The sequence below is a fragment of the Trifolium pratense genome, linkage group LG1 (assembly GCF_020283565.1).
Source record: "Trifolium pratense cultivar HEN17-A07 linkage group LG1, ARS_RC_1.1, whole genome shotgun sequence".
Taxonomy (NCBI): Eukaryota; Viridiplantae; Streptophyta; class Magnoliopsida; order Fabales; family Fabaceae; genus Trifolium; species Trifolium pratense.
This window is the reverse complement of record NC_060059.1, coordinates 51,935,215-51,955,322: the sequence shown is the minus strand read 5'-3', so window position 1 is coordinate 51,955,322 and position 20,108 is coordinate 51,935,215. Positions and strand designations below refer to the sequence as shown.

The window sequence follows — 20,108 nt, the reverse complement described above, 5'->3', positions numbered from 1 at the left end:
AAAAACAGAGGTGTTGATGATAAATAGTTGTCACGAAATTGGAAGAAGATGTCATCTCTTATAAAATAAACAGTGTAAAAAGTGAATGAGCACAATTAAAATGAAGAAGATGAAGTTAGTATGTGAAAAATGAAAGTGTAGAGTGTAATATTTATAGAATGATATGAGAGTTGAATAAAAAAAAAATAAAACCAAAACTAGTTCCCCATGCAGAAGCAGTCTGTGACAGCAATCAATGGCATGACTGCCAGTTCCGCCATCTCCCTAGCATGGCATGACTGGCAGTTCTGCCATCCACATGCACATGGTGGAACTCTGATATCCGCCATCCTGCCTGCATGGCGTGACTCTGATTTTCGCCATGTGCAGGCACCTGCGCAGCAACACTTTTTGTCCAGAACAGGGGTATTACGATAATTATTTTGAAAATGAGGGTATTACGGAAATAAAGGAAAAAAGGGGAGGTACAGGGAGAAAAAAATCTTCGATTTTCTTGTACCGCAATGTTGTAATTTAGTTTTTTTTTTTTTTTTTATGATAAACGTATCCTTGTTATGCATTATTTTTTTTTTCACCACAAAAAAAAATGCATTTTTTATGCAATATAATTTTTGTATTTAATTTATATATTATATTATAACTTTGTAGTGACCCACGTGAAAAAAATTCATAATTCTGCCGATGAGCATAACAGACATGCTTGAATTTAGAAAAGCAAGGCAACTCTAAATCACTCGTTTAATACAAAATAACTTTCGCTCTATCCTGCTCAACGGAAAGGGAACTTATGAAGAAACCGGAGCCATTCTAAAAAGGGAGAAATTAGCATTACTTGGTGAAATATATTCTTCTAGTATCAATTTCAAACCATATGCTAGAGGTTGTAACAATCTGAACGATCCAACTACATAAGAACCTTTTTAACGTTTTTTTAAACAAAAAAAATAACTTTTGTATTAAAAATATTATTTTTTATATTTTAAAAATATTAACTATACCTCAAAAAGAAAGTAAGTTAAGGTCAGATAAATGCAATGCAATGCAATGCAATGCAAGCAATGCAAAACTCCGTTAGAAATTGATTGACAGCGTAGCAGAGAATATAAAATTAAAAAAATAACAAAACGGTAGTAATTGTCATAAAACGGCGTTAGTATAAAAACACAACAAACACACACGAATCCTTTTGTAAGATCCATACACACAACAAACAACACTTCTCTTTCTTTCTTCTCTTCTTCTTCTTCCTCTTCCTTTGTCCCTTTTCTCAACCACCAACAACCTTAACCTTTTCTCAACAATACCACCACCAAATCTCATCATGGTTGTCAAAATGATGAAATGGCGTCCATGGCCACCACCAATTTCAAGAAAATACCAAGTTAAACTACTTATCAAAACTCTTCGTGGTTGTTGTATCGATCTATCACCGGAGAATACATTCGCTGTTGAAATTAGATGGAAAGGTCCTAAACTTGCTCTTAGTTCTCTCCGTCGTAACGCTGTTGTCAGAAATTTCACCGGTGAAAGTCATGTTCGACGTGTTGACCAAGATGAAAACGATGTCGTTTTGTGGGATGAAGAGTTTATTAGCTTTGTTAATCTTTCTGCTAATAAAGATAATTCTTTTCATCCTTGGGAGATTGCTTTCACCGTTTTTAATGTATTTTTCTTTGACCCTTTTTGTTTAATTTCTTTGTGCAATGTTTTAGTTTATGAAAAATTTAATTTATTTATTTATTTATTTTTTTTTGGGTTTTGTAGGGTTTGAATCAGAGGCCAAAGACTAAGATTCCTGTGGTTGGAACAGCTTCTTTGAATCTAGCTGAGTTTGCATCTGTAATTGATCAGAAGGATTTTGATTTGAGCATTCCACTAACACTTCCTGGTGGTTCTTCTGTTGAGCCATCTCTTTCACTCACTGTATGTTCAACAACTTTATCTATAATTTATTTCTTTTTATATGCCATCAATTTATACAATAATGTTTAATTTTCTGACTCAAAATTGACAATTGACACTTGCAATTTGTTCCACAAACCATCAATTTAGTGGTTAATGAGTTACTCATAGGTCGAATTGTTCAGGAGAATCTGAGTTTGGTTCCTGGTGGGAACAATTTTTTGTTAGGCCTCTTGAACTATGGATTACCGGGCCCCTTCCCCTGAGAATTAGAGGGTTAATACAAAAGAAAAGTATATAAAAATGATAAGTATTCCCTTAAGTATATGAAATTTGTTAGTGAATTATATGAGAATCTGTCATGGTAGTCCCAAACATCTGTTAATAGCAGAGACTAAATTGAAAAGATAGCGATATTTTAGGGACAAAATTGATGGTTTATTCTTTGTTGTTTGTTTTTGTACCGCTTATCAATTTTTTTTTATAATTGCTGTTGATTTTGTATAGATATCAATGAGCTTAGTGGAGTTAAGAGGGGCACAAGAGAATAGTGAGCATGTTCATAAGTCAATAGTGCCTGTTGCATCGCCCGTTGCTCAGTCAGGAGAAACTAGTTTGTCGGAGAAAGATGAGATTTCCACCATCAAAGCCGGTCTTAGGAAAGTGAAGATTTTGACTGAGTTTGTATCAACAAGGAAAGCAAGAAAACCGAGCCGCGAAGAAGAAGGGAGCGAGGGAAATTACTCTACCAGGAGTGAGGATGGTGAGTATAATTACCCTTTTGACTCTGACTCTCTTGATGATTTTGAGGAAGGGGATTCACATTCAGAAGAGGTTAAGGAGGATAGTGTGAGGAAATCGTTCAGTTACGGGAAACTGGCCTTTGCAAATGCTGGGGGATCATTCTATTCAAGCATGAGGGTAAAGAGTGACGATGAGGATTGGGTTTACTACAGCAATCACAAGTCGGATATCGTGAGTTTGCCAAAAGAGGATTCTACAGTTTCCTCCTCCGAGCCTTATGTAGCACAAAGTTCAAGGCGGAGCTTATTGCCTTGGAGGAAGAGGAAGTTGAGTTTCCGATCTCCTAAATCTAAGGGAGAACCATTGCTAAAGAAGGCATATGGAGAAGAAGGTGGTGATGATATTGATTTTGATCGACGACAGCTTAGCTCTGATGAATCTATTTCATTTGGGGTAAGAACTTGTTCCTTTTCATTGTTTTTCATGATCTACATGTTTATGGCTCACAAGAATAGGTTGTTGGATATCTTCTCAAAATTCATCCCAACCGAAATTTGATTCATGATCTTACACGTGTTAACCATGTTTTAATAAGGAATTGGGCTCAGTTTGGGCTTTTCAATTGGCTTTTAGTTCATGAGAGCTTTTCAATAAAATGAAGTTTATGTTCCTCACTTACTAAAAAGTCTTTATTGGCTTATAGATAGATAGATAGATAGATATAGAGAAGTGAAATGAAAGAATTTCTGGAAAGATGAGATACAAATGTTAATTTCAACTAATAGAGAAGTTATTGTTTAAAAATTCATTAATCCGATCCCGAGAAGAGTACATACAACAAGTTTCATTGTTATATGAGAATGAGTTCAAAGGCTTCTTTGATTGGGAAATGAACACACTTCTTTGGTTGTCTTTAATGTCCTTTCCGATTAAGTTCAAGATATCCCTATCTGCTTCTTTGGTTGTCTAAATTTTTTGTTGCATAGATGCCTCTTGAGAAGTTTATCTAACTTGGCTCTTAATAACTTCTTAATCTTTTTTGCAACTTTTGTTGGACCTGTGCCTTGTTTGTTAATTTGCTTATCAGTACTGATGTTTGAAACTGTATGCCAGTCACAGAAAGCTGAGGACGATTCAGGTGCAAACCGAACATCCGTATCTGAATTTGGGGACGACAATTTTGCGGTTGGCAGTTGGGAGCAGAAAGAAGTAATGAGCCGTGACGGCCACATGAAACTTCAGACACAAGTCTTTTTCGCCTCAATTGATCAGCGCAGCGAACGTGCAGCAGGTGAGAGTGCTTGTACAGCTCTTGTTGCCGTAATTGCTGATTGGTTCCAAAACAATCGAGACCTCATGCCCATAAAGTCCCAGTTTGATAGCTTAATTCGAGATGGCTCATTAGAATGGAGAAACTTATGTGAAAACCAGACATATAGGGAGCGATTCCCTGACAAGCATTTTGATCTTGAAACAGTTGTTCAGGCCAAAATTCGTCCCCTTTCCGTGGTTCCTGAAAAGTCCTTTATCGGTTTCTTTCATCCAGAAGGAATGGATGAGGGAAGGTTTGATTTTCTGCACGGGGCCATGTCTTTTGATAACATTTGGGATGAGATTAGTAATGCCGGACACCAGTGTATCAATAACAATGAACCCCGAATTTTTATCATCAGTTGGAATGACCATTTTTTCATCCTCAAAGTCGAAGCCGATGCTTACTGCATCATTGACACTCTAGGAGAGAGGCTTTATGAAGGTTGCAATCAAGCATATATCTTGAAATTCGATGGCAACACAGTAATATACAAAATGCCAGATGTTACTCAAACATCCGAAGAAAACGCAACCACTGACCAACTAACTGTTGCAGATGTATTAGAGCACAACGACCGACAGGTTCAGCAAATTAACGGTAAGGAATCGGAGTCTGTTGCTGAGACGGAAGAACAGTCGAAAAGCGAGCAAGAGGAAGAGGAAGTTGTTTGCAGAGGAAAGGAAGCATGCAAAGAATACATCAAAAGTTTCTTAGCAGCAATTCCTATTAGAGAACTACAAGCAGATGTTAAGAAAGGTTTAATATCATCGACTCCACTTCATCAAAGACTACAAATCGAGTTTCACTATACTCAATTCTCGTTGCAATCTCACGATGCTGCTGTTGTTCCTGTGAATGAAGAAGCTTCTCTTGCAGTAACTGAGGTTAACACATAATCGTACTGCGAAATTAAGGAAAGTGCGGTTTTTACTCTAACTAGTCTTACTATGTAAGTGTTTTTGTTTTTCTGATTTGAAGTGAAATTAACAAAAGGAAACTCATTTGAACTTTTGATGGTAAATGAGGAAGTGAACCGAGGTTGTGTGAACTGTCTAGGGAACTGTGTCCTGTAAATGTATCTGTAATTTCCTTTTCATCTGAGCTTAAACTTTTGGTTCCTAACAAAAAGATGTATGAATTGGCTTTTTAACTTTTGCAGATTGTTACCTTTTTCTTAGAATTCTGAATCCAAGATTCTTGTACTATGCTACTTTTACTATCCAGAAAACTATAGCTCATGACAGATTTAGAGTTGAATGCATTTTCTTTCAACTGACCTGAATAAAGAGTATTATGACATTATTTGTGTCCTGTATTTTTTTTTCAAAAAGTAATAATTTAAGAGGCGCGGAATTATTATTAATTAAAGTGACACAAATAAGACCAATCGTTAACTTGTGATTGACTTTGGACTTGGTAAGGAGGATCACGGTTTGATCTTTCGTAACTGCGATCGGAAGAGGACTGAAACTATTTGATGCTAGAATTGGCCCCCGAACCAAATTAGGCGGTCCAGTAAATCGGATATTTGTGGTGAAAAATAAAAATAAAAAATAAAGTGACAAATCACTTTATATTGTTTTAGATACAATTTGAATTTTGTTCTATAACATTGATTATAAAGTCCAACATCGTCTTTTAAAGTTATAAAGTTAAACTTTTACAATTGAGCAAACACTTAACTCAACTGACAAATGTCAATATTGTTAATTTGGACAAATTCACTAGGGTTTGAAATCGTGACTTCACAATTGTGTTTGAATTTTTGTGTAGTATTTGTCATTTCGTCTACGAATAACTTTTTTTAAATGATTTCATCCGGTGAAAAAAAATGCTTTTGTATTTTATAGTGATTTTAAAGTTTGTGGAAATAACTTGTTTCAATTTCAACTTCAAGTATTCAAATGTGCATTCAAGGCCTCTAAAATAGATTATCAGACATGTACTGATTTGGACTCAAATTAAATGCATTTCATTTTAGTTCCAAGTTTAGTTTTAAAAATGAATTCAATATGAACACACTATCAAACATTTGACTATAATAATAACTACTCTATTAAAAGAAACTACTTACTCACATTGACTATTTATTTTTAGTTATAAAATTAAAAAGTAAGCTTATGTTAAATTTAAAATTGCCTTAAGAAGCTCCAAAAGTGGGGCAATAGTACCAAAAAAATTATGCCAACTTTTTTCCACGGACCACAACCACAACCACAAGAAGACTTTTGTTTTAGGCAATCACAGAGAAGACTTCAATAAGAAGTGATAGGGAATTATTAGATAGATAATGTCCAAGACAACGAAGGAAACTTTTTAAATGATCAAAATGATATTGGAATTTTTCTCATTAACCATTTCCATGAGATTTTTATTTTTACTTCTTCAAACCATGATGAGACTGAAGCAAGTTGTTAAAAATAGAATCAATGATGATGATCTTATTTACAAGTTGGGAGATTCTTTCACATTAGCTTGGTGGATTGCATGAGGAAGTCTCGGAGGGACGAAGATTCAATTCAGCAACGCTATTTGGTCACACGTAATCCCTCCGTCCCATAATATAAAGGAAAATTGGTCAAAAAAAGTTGATATATTTGATTAAAAATTTGGACTAAACACATCAACTTTGATAGAACAATTTTCCTTTATATTTTGGGACGGATGGATTACATGTTTAATAAAAGATAGAAAGAACAAAATAATTAAATAGCATGTATTTTTTAAATAATTAAATAATATGTATTTTTATGTGAGTGCGATCAAATAATGGATCTAAAATGTTTGCAACTATGTAAGTATTTTTTTTTTTGGTTTGCATTTAGACTTAGTCCGAATACTTTTTAAAGTGTTTATCTTTTTTGTTATATTTTTTTAAAAGAGATTTTTTAAAGAAATATTTAAATGAGAATTTGGTTAGTTAACTTTTCATAAAATAAAATATCATTTTAAGTATTTCATCAATTTATAAAAAAAATTAGATAATAAAATTTCAAAAATACTTAAAATGAGAAACAATTTCGAATATCATTCCTTAAAAATAATTTTTACAATATATCTTTTTTAAAAAAATATGTAATTCTTATCTTGTTAAATCTCAATGAATATTACCAATCGTTAGTTGGTTCAGTGGTGATTGGCGCTGAACTTGGTAGGGAGGACCACAGTTCGATCCCCCGCAACTGCGATCAGAAGGGGGCTGAAACCACTTTGATGTCAGAACTAACCTCCGAACCAGATTAAACGGGTGGTGAAAAACAAAAAACAAAAAAAAATGCAATGAATATTTAAGTTAATGAATCTCAAAATTACTCCTTTAATTTACAGTTACAACAAATGAATTAGAAATAACTACTTATACTATTTTTAAGTAAATCTCATAATTTTTTTAAAAAAATATATAAATAAAATAATATTTTTATCTATACCAACTTGAATCAGAGAGACCTCAATATAAATTAAGAAACAGTCCTAACTTGGGGTTGTAGTTGATTGATCAAACTTTGCAATTTGTGCAAAGAGGTTGAGTCAGACCGGTTACTTCCATTTTCTCCTCTTCAAATGGGGGATGTCATATCATATGCACATTTGACGTGTAATTCATATACTATCCAATAATTTTCAATAGCAAATGAAGCTTAAAATAAGTTTTAATAAAAAATGACGCATGTAATTTTGGAGATAAATTTGATACTTTGCTCAATTAGCACATGATTTAGTCAAGTATGATATATAGGAATAAAAATGGCAGTTATGGGGTTAGGAAATTCCTACCTAACCTACCCCCAATATATATGAAATCCTACGTAAATGATTTTTCCCTTTTGGTGTCTAGTTTCAATATATGGTGTAAATATTAGTGAAAAAAATCACTGGATATTAAAAATAGTATAAAACATGTTAGAGAAGAACAAACTCCGTGAGTATTTTTAATTTATATAGATGATCTATATGATATAAACTTTCAATCTAACGATAAATTTTATAAAATTAATATTCGTTATAATGTTATTCGCTACATATACACCATCTACCACTTGTGTTAAGAATAATGGTGATTAGTTAGTATCTTATATTAGTTAGTTAGAGTTTATATGAGTTTGTTATAAGTTTGTTATTAGGTGGTTAGTTAGTTAACCCCTAAGTTGCTCTATATAAGAGTCACCATTGTACTATTTTCACTATCTTTTATCAAATATGAATCATTATGATTTTTACTATCTTGAAGACTTTCTAAAATTTTCTCCATTTTCTCCTAACCATGGAAATCTTAACAACTTGAGAGACTTGTGCATGTTAGACGTAACCTAAATTTAATATCAGTGATTTTTGGTATAAATTCTTGTAATAACAGACGGATGAAATACATTTTACGTCTACTTTATTCTTGAGGTTCTGGTTCGTGTTGAAAAACTACGCAAATGAAATTTGTATTTTTTTGAAGATTTGTATGTTATGCTTTTTATTATATGAGATTAAGAGCATATAGTATATTCTTTTGTTACACTTTTGATTTGTGAAAGCATAAAGAGAAGAGAATTTCTAAAGATATACTACTATATTACTCACATTTTTTTTTGTGACAACATTATTCACATTGTTCTTGTTTCTTAATCTCATATTCTTTGTACTTTTTACCGATTGAGATGGTGCATGTTTGATTTTTTCAATTTGACCCATGAATTTCACTAACCACTATATTATTTCTTCGGACACGCAATTACTTTTGGGCTAAAGTAGTTTATAATTATTTGTTGATCTTTTCTCTCCCGATCCCGTGTTTTTATTATACTCCTGAATTTCTAATTTTACTCTTAAAAAAACTTCGGTTTTTAGAAACCGAAGTTTTTTTTTGCCTAGAAAACAAATTTCAGTTTTTAAAAACCGAAATTTACTCCGAATTTGCACTAAAAAAAATTCGGTTTCTACGAACCGAATTTTTCTGCAAGGACAAAATTGGAATATTAGGGGTATAAAAGAATCACTGGGCCGGAGAGAAAGTATCTTATTTGTTTATCTTTTTTAGTGGGGCAATGGTAGCTCCAAAATTCAATTTTTATATTCCCACACAGCCCCTCCTCTGTATTTCTGTTAGGATTAGAATCAATATTCTTGATTATCTCATTAGCAATGGCCTCTTATATAGGCAAGTACAACAAGTTACTTACAAACAAACAAGCTTGACACATAGGTGCGCAACATGAGCCTAACAATTTCTATAAAGATAGATCCAGATTCTTTCTTGTTGATTTTCTTCTGTTTCTTGTACTTTCAACTTTCAAAATATCTCATTTTAATTTTCTTTACATGTTCTCAAAGAAATTTTTTCACCCCATCATTTTACTACTCCAAACATATCTTCTCAATATCATCCACAATTGTATGTTGATTTCTTTACTTACGTCTTGTCCATCGACGTGGGTAGTTTGGTCAAAAAGGTCCATCGGTGGTTTGGTTTGACAACGGTATTGTCGGGCTCCATTGGCTCACTATTTCGGTGCTTTCTCCAATCTATTTGTTGTCGGAAGCATGCTTTAAATGAGTTGATAATGGTTTGACATGCCGTCTTTTGGGTGCTCTAGAAGCGTGAAATGAAAGGATTTTCAAGGACATTGTAATTGGTCCGGAGGAGATTTTTTATCGGATACAAGTAATCTCATGGAAATGATTAATGGCTAAAAAGGTTTCATCACCATGTATATTTTATGAATGGTGTGTGGAGCCTTTAAATTGTATAGTTCGTCAGCTTCTGGGTGGGAAATATAGAATTAGAGTAAACAAAGGAAATGTCCTTGTTATGATTTGACTTTTTGAATTGGTTGAAGTATTATGTACTTCTCTTATGATGTGTAGGTAGAGTACCTCTTATACTTTTTTTCCTTTATTTTAATAAAATTCTTTTCCCGTTCAAAAAAATATAAAATTGTATGTTGATTTCCAAAACCACTACCAGGAATATGCAATATATCCTTGCCTAATGTTGGATTGGGGTTGCATGCAGTCGGCCACTTCAATATACTAAAACAAAAGTAAAAAATTGTCTTAAGATTTGAACTTTTCGATCTTAAGAGGTGTTGACTTCACTTGACTGCACCCTCTGCTGACTGCATATAATCCGATTCCCCTAATGTAATGTATGATCTTTAGATATAGACATTACATTATATCAAACCACAAATTAAGCTTGATACTCATCAAGCTCAAGAACAGATGACATGACAGTAAATGTATGTAAAAACTTTCCAATACTTCTTGCATCACTCCTACGCCGAACAGGATTCTGACACCAGATTTTTAATTTTATTTAATGGCGAAAGAAAAAAAAAAAGGCATCTACAACCCTAACCTCTGATATCAATGTGAACAGAACATGAACTACTAACTTTTCAATCCTGTATCAAACTTACAAAGACCACAAATTTGGCATCAAATTTTTCATCTTATGAAGATGAAGTGACATGTTCATTCCTAATTTCGGATAGTAATGCGGAAAGATCTTGAATCATATTCCGCCACATTAACACCCTCATACTATAGTCAGAAATCAAATAGACAGATGCTGATCCTATAAGAAAATAAATACGGTACATAAATAAACAAAGAAGCATGTAGTTTGTATTTTGTAATCTCAGCAAGTACATAACATTATTTATGATTCTTAATCCACATATTGGTCATGCTGGATTATAATACAAGGAACTCAACATTCTAAAGGTACTTTTAAGTTTATAAAACTAATTTATATGCATCTAAACATAGATATGAAGGAGCAATTGCAATTAACTATCAGCCACAGGGTCACCAAACCCAATATCAAAACCAAATGTAATGCAAGTCAACTCATTCTTGTTTCCATCAAACAGCTTCATCTTCAAAGAGTATGAACCCTGTAATTGTAATAGATGGTAAATAAATATAACAAATTAGCATTATACAACAATAAAAAGGGGAAAATAAATGAGAACTACGACAGCTCCATTCAATTTTTAAACCTCTAGAAGGGAAAGATGGATTGCAAGTTAACATTCGCATATAATTGTTTCAAAAGAAAAAAAAAACATTTGCATATAATTAGCAGTAAACACAAAGTCCTGTGTGTACTTAAGGGGGATAAATCACAAGACAGCAAACTAGGAATTTGTCAGTACAGCATTGAGGGGTAAACAATAGTTATTGTTGCCTTGGTGGACTTAAAAGCATTTCACAGTAACAAACATCGTCAAAAAAAAAAAAAATGGCAATAAATCAAACTTTAAACACTGAAACTATCATTTCTTTGTTGGTCAAAGTATAGGGCCTTAAAAAATTTGGGGTTTGATAGTAGTTTATTAACAACATTATAATCTTTCCATTATAACTTATGCATCATTCATGAGTTTATGAGAACATAAACTAGAAATTTCACCTAACCAATAACCATACTATCTTAACCCTCCAATACCCATATCATTGAAAAAAACATTTCAAATGATAAAACAAACATTATGCTAGTCAGTGTTATAATGCGGTTATAGCTAGCTGCTATTTCAATTTCAAATAAAAGTTTGCTTAAATTCCACAATGATAAAGCATTATAACACCGCTATAGCGGTTATTTGTTCAAATTCCACAATTCTATAACTATAATGCCACTATAGCCGCTAATTACACAACATTAATTCTAGTACTATCCAAGAATTTAAGCGTACTATATAACATGTTAAGGCACATCAGTATAAGGATTGAGATATGTAAATGCCATACGGCGGCCCATAACACATAGTATAAGGGTTTCGTCCCAACTAATATAGAAGAAGCCAACAATTTAGCGTGGAATACTTTGGATCAAATGGAAATCTGTACTAGCATATACAAATATACTTCCTACTGCCCAAACATACCTACCCACATAAACACAATACTCGAGGAATGAAAATAATAACGCTGACTTACAGGTGGGGTGAAACCAGGTAAAAGTTGTGAATGAGCAATCACAAAATCACCAACCGAAATAGGGCAAGATGATTCTCCACAAAGGTCATGGGTCTCACTATATACATGCCAACCAAAATACGAAACATCAATCGAGAGTTTCCCTTCTGATAAGGCTTGACCTGCGTAATGAAATGATCGGATTAGAGAAAAGAAGGCCAACTCATTACCTATCAAAACCTCAGCTATTTCTACACGGAATGCACAAGCAGCAACCGCCACTATGATATAGGGCCCATTTGGATTGAATTAATTTTGAGCTTATGCGAAACAACTTATGCAAATAAATAAGTTTTTTTGTATTATTATAAGTTTTTCAAGGTAGTTTATGAGAAAATAGCTTATAAAGATACAATTTTTGTTAGTGAAAACTTATGAATTAACATAAAAGTTTACTTTTTTGTATAAGCTATTTTCATAAGCTAAAAAATAAGCCAAATCCAAACAGGCCCATAATAGCAAAAATAATTCCAAACAACATTACTTACCATGCTCAGATCAACATTTAAAAACTAAAATATAGCACAACAGCACAAGTAGGCTTGTGCATAAAGAAACAGTAAATGCATGAAAATGGAATAAAAATCTAAATATATAAAACAAAAGGAGTACTTGTAGTTGCAGAAATGGTGAATGTTGCAGGGTGGCCTCTTGCAATTGGATCAGGAGTTATTTGAACTCCTTTAACCTCAACATCATAGTTAGCTTTCCTATCTGTGAAATGTATACAAGATAATTAGGAAATAGATTATTCAATAAAAAGCAGCACTGCAGCACTAATACAACAAAACAGTTTAAATTAAATTATTAAGTTGTAAAACTAGCGACTAGGATTGTTCTCGAAATAGTAAATATCAGTCAAAATAGTCAAATGCACCCACGAAATTGTAAAATGTCAATCAAACCTATCTCTCTATGAACTTCTATTATTAAGGACTATGATGTGACGTTAACCATATATGTAACCCCTTCATGTTTTTTCATATCAATGCCGCCACACTAAGGACTAATTTGGATATGAAAATTAGGTCTCATAGAGATTAATTTACCGGTACTTGTTCCCTACCCAATTGAATTAATGATGAATTTGTTCCTGAGATGAGCCTCGGAAAAATTTCACATGTGACATAATATATAAATAATAGTCAAACAAAAAATCTCAGTTTTAGCCTAAGCTAAATCCTAAAAATCTCAATTTCAAACAAAAAATCTTAGTTTGGCTATAAACTAACCTCTAAATATACCAAAATTTTGGTCAGAACTCGTGCAACTGACCAGGCTTGCTGGGCCATGGTTGCGCCCATGGTCAAAGACCTTTTTGAAATATTCATTTTGCAACAATGAGGGATTATGATTTTCACCTATTCTTAAAATTTGAAAAACCAATTCATCTATTCATTCTTGTAAAACCAATGACATAGAAGAATCCATAAAGATTTAAAACAAAAACAAACAAATTGAAGAGAATCTACACTTGAAAGAAGTAGTATTTAATAAGTTAGTTCCAGTTAGAAAAACTGATTATTGAAACAAACTCAATTATTATTATTAATTAAACTCTGACATATTAAAAACCCCACAAACAACAAGCTTCCAAATAAAAATATCTGACAACAAATAAACATGGAATATAATATTCAAGAACGATAGTTTAGCTGACGAAACCAAAAATTAAAAAAATAAAATAATAAATAAATAATCGGTAGCAATGAAACACTATAAATAGTAAAAGATGAAAGAGGAAGAAAGTAATAACCGCAATAGTGAATGTCGGTGGCGTTGGCGTGAAGAAGAAAGAGAGTTGAAAAGAGGAAGAATAGCTTAGAAGGAATCGTCTCCATGATGATGATGATTGATGATTGATGAGAATTTACACAATGAAATAGGAACAAACTTATAATTAATTTATAACTGCGTTGGTGATTAAGGGATTATGATGAATGATGATGATGATTGACAGCAAAATATTGCGTACTCTGCTTAACTTCCCAACTAATTTTTTTATTTTGATAATAACTTCCCAACAAATTTTTCCTGCTTGGGGGAAAAAAACTAAAATAAATAAACTGTTCTAAATATATAAATATACTGTAAATTCCATTTTAAATTACTTGCCTTATTTTGGGTTAAATATAATTTTAACCCCTTGTATATAGAGTGACCTTTTTTTTTTTGGTACAAATAGATTGATTTTTTTTTGTCAAGTAATCTAGTAACTAAAAATTTTTTCTTTAAAGGTGAATAAGTGTAGGGATGGCAAAAAAACTCAAACCCGAGAGACTCATCCGAACTCAAATCCAAGTCAACGGGCGAAATTCGATTTGACTGGGTTTGGGTTCGGGTGACACCTGATAATATGGGTGTGAGTTTGGTATCAGTCAAACTCACACCTGAAACCCATACACCCACCCAAAATATTTTATAATTACCTAATTACCTCCCATAGTCTCCCTCAATTTCCTTGGAAGACCTTAATTTTAGTTGTAATTTAATTTCTTGAAAGTCTATGTTTGAATTTTCTTGGAACTTAATTTTAGTTGTAATTTAATTCAAAGTCTATGTTGAATTTAATTTCTTAAATTTGCAAATTATTTTCAAATGTGTTGCGAGTTTGGTTTGGGTGGAAAAAACTTGAACCCAATGGATGTGGGCGTGGGTGTTGTTTTGTCACCCGAACAACCTTTGAGTTTGAGTTTGGGTTTGGGTGATGATTTCGGGTGTGAGTTTGGTAAGTGTCAAACCCGCACCCATGGGCACCAGTTGCCATCCCTAAATAAGTGGAGTGTCCTGGATTCGTACCCGAACTAATGCATATATAGTGCGATGTTCCTACCTACTGAGTTAAGCTCACGGGGACAATAGAGTGACCCTTTTTTTTAGACTGAATTTGAATTTTTAAATTCGATATATTTTGACTCACTTTTATGACGTCTACATTTATCTCATTTGTCTACATAACTACTTATGATTAAATATTTTTTATTATTTACTTTTAAATTAAGATATTTCAAATAAAAATAAAAACTAAAATATTAGGAAAAAACAAATAAATACCAAAAACATTCTTAATTTTAAAAAATAGAAATAGCACTCTTAGTCCCATAATTTTCACAAAAATGCGATTTTGTCCCTCTAAAAATACTATTTTGAAAGTTAAAAGGTTAAAATCGTAAATTTGTAAAAATTCAATGACCAAAAGTGCAATTTATCATTTAATTTAAAAATACAAAAAGTCAAGTTAAATGTATCTAGGATATTTTAGAATTATTTACATAAAAAGACACATTTTAAGTATAATTTTTTTGGGTAGTATATTCATTTTTAACACCTCTATTTGAGTTTGAACTCGAAACTTCACGGAGTTGGGTGAGAGAGTTGTCCAAAACATTGTACAAATTAATTGTACACATAACAGATCGCTTATTTCTAGGAATACAAGCCTAAGAAAAGGAAAAATCGAGGAGTATCACAAGTTCACAATACTATTTGACACCAACTAGTTTGACACCAAATGTTATATCTTTCAATAACGTTTTAACCGATATAAATTTTATAAAATCCACCGTTATATGAGAATGATGAGAATGAATATGAGCCATTTGATTAGAACGAAAGGTTGAGATTAAAATAAGATAAGTGAGTCATGTTCCACTGAATCATCATACTCTTGCATTTCCAGATCAAGTTCATCTCTTCTCTTCTTCCAAATCGCCCAAACTTCTTCTTGGTTCCTCTTGGTGTCTTCTTTTTTCCAGTTCTGCTTCCTTTTCTATATCATTCCTCTCCAATTCTTCTTCACCCATAAGTTCTTATTCCAATCATGCATTCCTTTACCTCTTTTAATAGAGATGGTCGAATAGAAGAGAGGGAGAGGCGTCTGTGATATGGTTTTGGGATTGAATGAGAATGGCACATGATTCATTATTTTAATCTTAGCCGTTCCTTTTAATCTAATGGTCCATATTCATTCTCATAATTCTCATATAAAAATATCATTCTCATAAGATATGGTCAGAGGCAAATGGAAAGCTAAGCTCCGAAAACAGTCTCCTCAGTACAAGATGTACCGAGATAGACTATCAAAGTTTACAAAGAGACAAAAAAATAGACACATTCAACTTTTTTAAATAGATTGGAGTTTCCGATGAATTAAGATGAACTAATATTTTTTGACAATTTTCAACAAATTCTTTTTGGCACAAAGGCGCAGTAAAAGGAAGAATTTACAATATAGAATCAATAAAAATCCATTTGAGTTGACATAGTGGTGTTGACTTGAGATCTTGAATTCTGCTCATCTCAATATTTCAGGTTCGATTTTTTGTGATATCAATTTAAGGGGTAGTCCTTTCGGAGCAAAATTCTAGCTTTAAATGGAGCCTCCACAAGTGGACAGTGGGATTGAACTCATCAATTTAGTGTCGATCTTTGAGTCGGATACCGAGTTTTAAAAAAAAAATAAAAATAAATATGGAATCAATAAATAAATTACTTAAGAGATAAATTTGTGATAAACCATCAATGATGCAATTTGCAAAAATATAATGAAAATCAAACTACCTATATATGATGAATCTCTTCTTGTTGCTAATGGAACAACTTCAGCCAAAGGTGTTGGAATTAGAGAAGTTCTACAAAGAGGACAAGTAGGATGCATCCTTAACCAAGTTTCAATACACTTAAGATGAAACAAATGTTCACAATCTGGTAAAACCTTAAGCATATCACTTCCTTTATAATCACCTAAACATATAGAACAACATGTTGATGTTGAATCATTTTTCTTAAGCTTCACTTCAGAATATAACATCCTTGAATAGCTCATAATTGTTTCTTCATCTAATCCCAAATCATTTATTGATCTTGTGCAAATGTAGAATGTGAGTGTGATTGTTGTGATGAGTAAAAGAATCCCAATTGAAATTCCAATACTTATGTAATGTGAACCAAAGAATCCAGATGAATCGGTTGCGTCGTTCATCGTCTTGAAGATGAAACAAGGGCTAGTTGTTTAGGTAGATGAAAGGGGAAATTTTGTTTTGTTAAGCCATGTTGTTGATGATGATGAATTTTGTTGTTGAATTGGAAGATCATATTAAACAAAGTCATCAATAGTGATTGGTGATTCATATGATAGAGATGGGGATGAAGAAATTGTTGCGTTTGAATCAAGAAAAGATTTTATAAGTATTTAAGAATCAAGAAAAGACTTGATAAGTATTTAAGATTAAGTAACGTGGAATGAGTGTCACGCTGAAAAAATATTAAGTATGAGCTCTATAGAGTTCAATTCAAAACATACACGCGAAAAATTACACAAAAATCCAACCTACACAAAAATTACAAAACTACAAAATTAGAAAGGTTGAAAGAAAAGAATGGAAAACGAAATTTATTATTTAACCTGAATTTTTTTTTTCTACCCCTACATTTATCCCTCCACCCCTACAAATAATCTGATATTCCAATTTTATCCTTTATTTAATTTTTCCGGAAACCCTATTCACCCCCTCCACTCTACCAATGTGTTCCGGTACTAATTTTGTTTTTCTCCTTTAATAATTTGAACGGACAACTTTTAACAAAAAACCAGAACACTATGAAAAACTATTCTGGTATGTTAAATTTTCCCAAAATTCAACCCGGAACAGTTGATAATTTCTTCAATCTTCACCGAGCAGAAAGAATTGAATGAAGAACTTCTTAGCTTTTTCATGAACAGCATATAGACAATTAGCAGTTCCGCACCAGAGAAAACGTGATGCTTTGATGTGGTTCTCAAAAAATCAGATTCAACATCAATTTTCATTTGCTCCTATAATGATTAGTTTATCTGTTTCTAAATTCTTTTGGAAGACAAAGTTATCATCAAAATCAATTTGACCAATTCACTTCAAGTGCCTACTATGGAGCTCGACCTCGGCTCATTCCTTCCCGACGACACCGAAGCCGCCGATCTCCACACCACTCATCACTGAACCGTCGACGAAATTCTCAACGACTGCGATACTTCCTCATCTTCATTATCACCTTCTCCTCTTTTTTCTCTGCGTCACAACAATAACAACAATAGACGAGGTGAAAAATTGTTATTTAATCGCTTCGTAGAAGAGATGGAGGTAGAAGATGTCCCGGTGTTAGGCAAAAAAATTTCTTGGTTTAGCGCCGATGGAAAATCTATGAATCGGATAGATAGATTTTTATTGTCCGACGGTTTCATTGTCAAGCATGGTATCTCTGGACAGTGGATAGGGGATCGCGATATATCTGACCATTGTCCAGTTTGGTTGATTGTTTCTCCCGTTAATTGGGGTCCTAAGCCTTTCAGAGTGATCAATGGTTGGTTGGAGCATCCGGATTTTTTGTCGTTTGTGGAGACTTCTTGGAAGAGTTTCGCAGTACATGGTAAGAAGGCTTATGTGTTGAAAGAGAAATTTAAGTTATTGAAGGACCGCTTGAAAAAGTGGAATAAGGAAGTATTTGTTTTTCTTGACCTCAACATTGAGAAGACGGTGAAAGATTTAAACGATATCGAAAACATGATGGATGGAGATGTTAGGGATGTAGAGTTAACAAGAAGAGAAGGGTTAAATAAAGATTTTTGGAAACAACTTTTAAAACAAAAATTTAGATTACGGTGGGTAAGAGAGGGTGACTCAAATTCTAGATTTTTTCATGAATCTATCAAAAGTAGACGAAGGAAGAACCAATTGGTGGCCTTAAAAGATGGTGATCAATGGGTTGAGGGAGTGGATGAGGTGAAGGGTTGTGTAAAGAATTTTTATGCGGATTATTTTCAAGAGAAATGGCTAAACCGACCAAATCTTAATGGTTTACAGTTTCAAACTCTTTCCGATGAAGACAATCTTCTTCTAATGGCACCTTTTTCAAGCGAAGAAGTTAAAGAGGCGATTTGGAGTAGTGACGGTAACAAATGTCCAGGACCAGACGGTTTCAATTTCACTTTCTTGAAGGCTTGTTGGGATATTATTAAAGGTGATATTATAGACTTTCTTCATGAATTTTATAATAGTGCAATACTTCCTAAAGCCATTACTGCATCTTTTCTGTCTCTCATTCCCAAGAAGGATCATCCGCAAACTTTATCGGATTATCGACCTATTTGTTTGGTTTCTAGTTTGTACAAGATTTTGTCAAAGGTCTTAGCGGCAAGATTGAAGAAAGTTTTGGGAAAGATAATCTCGACCGTCCAATCGGCTTTTCTGCCCAATAGGCAGATATTAGATGGTGTGTTGGTTGTGAATGAATTGATAGATTTGGCAAAAAGAAAGAAAGATAAATGCTTGATGTTTAAAGTAGACTTTGAAAGAGCCTATGATACGGTGAACTGACATTTTTTGGATTATATGATGGTTAGAATGGGTTTTGCAGAAGGTTGGAGGCGATGGATACGTGCTTGTGTTTGTCAGAGTTCTATGTCCGTACTGGTCAATGGCAGTCCTACGGAGGAGTTCAGTGTTGGTAAAGGATTGAGGCAGGGTGACCCAAAGTCACCGTTCCTCTTCTTGATTGTTGCTGAAGGTCTTTCGGGACTTATGAATAAAGCGGTTGGAAGCGGCTCTTTTCATTGTTACAAGGTAAACAATAATTTAATGTTTCATACTCTGCAATTCGCGGATGATACCATTATAGTAGGCGAAAGCAATTGGGACAACCTTTGGACTATTAAAACGGTGTTGAGAAGCTTCGAATTAGTATCTGGATTAAAGGTAAATTTTTTCAAAAGTAAGCTTTATGGTATTAATTTGGATGATAGTTTTTTGCGCGCATCTTCGTCTTTTTTGCATTGTGGTGTGGATTCTATCCCTTTTCACTTTCTTGGCATACCGGTAGGTGCTAATCCGAGAAGAAAGGCTACTTGGCTACCTATTATTGATTCCATGAAAAAGAGACTTGGTGTTTGGAATAGTCGTCTTTTATCTATTGGAGGGAGAGTCACTCTCATAAATTCAGTTCTTTCTAGTTTACCTCTCTATTTCTTCTCTTTTTTTAAAGCACCGGTTTGTGTGTTGAAGGAAATTGTGAGCATTCAAAGGAATTTTTTATGGGGTGGAGGAATAGATAGATCAATAATATGTTGGGTTAGTTGGGATAATATTTGCCAACCAAAGGATAAAGGAGGGTTAGGCATAAAAAATTTGGAGTCATTTAATGA

General features: G+C 33.2%; 2 protein-coding genes across 4 annotated transcripts; one reads left to right on the top strand and one right to left on the bottom strand.

Annotated features, from left to right (window-relative positions):
• The first annotated feature begins 1,141 nt into the window (after positions 1-1,141).
• Positions 1,142-5,119, top strand: LOC123902538. Of its 2 annotated transcripts, none has more exons than XM_045952299.1 (4): positions 1,142-1,663; positions 1,765-1,923; positions 2,410-3,099; positions 3,760-5,119. In XM_045952299.1, the coding sequence occupies exons 1-4, from the start codon at positions 1,322-1,324 to the stop codon at positions 4,855-4,857; spliced, it is 2,289 nt and encodes a 762-aa protein (XP_045808255.1). In that variant the 5' UTR covers positions 1,142-1,321; the 3' UTR covers positions 4,858-5,119. The 2 variants fall into 2 exon arrangements, with proteins under 2 accessions (XP_045808255.1, XP_045808256.1); XM_045952300.1 differs by having other exon boundaries at positions 1,174-1,663; positions 3,766-5,119.
• Positions 5,120-10,554: 5,435 nt separating this feature from the next.
• Positions 10,555-17,161, bottom strand: LOC123902540 (putative phosphatidylglycerol/phosphatidylinositol transfer protein DDB_G0282179). 2 transcript variants are annotated; one of them, XM_045952301.1, is made up of 4 exons: positions 16,493-17,161; positions 12,545-12,646; positions 11,894-12,054; positions 10,555-10,848 (listed from the first exon to the last, which is right to left on the bottom strand). In XM_045952301.1, exons 1-4 carry the CDS (start codon positions 16,911-16,913, stop codon positions 10,741-10,743), a joined length of 792 nt encoding a protein of 263 aa, XP_045808257.1. In that variant the 5' UTR covers positions 16,914-17,161; the 3' UTR covers positions 10,555-10,740. The 2 variants fall into 2 exon arrangements, with proteins under 2 accessions (XP_045808257.1, XP_045808258.1); XM_045952302.1 differs by lacking the exon at positions 16,493-17,161 and adding an exon at positions 13,689-13,972.
• Between the last annotated feature and the right edge of the window lie 2,947 nt (positions 17,162-20,108).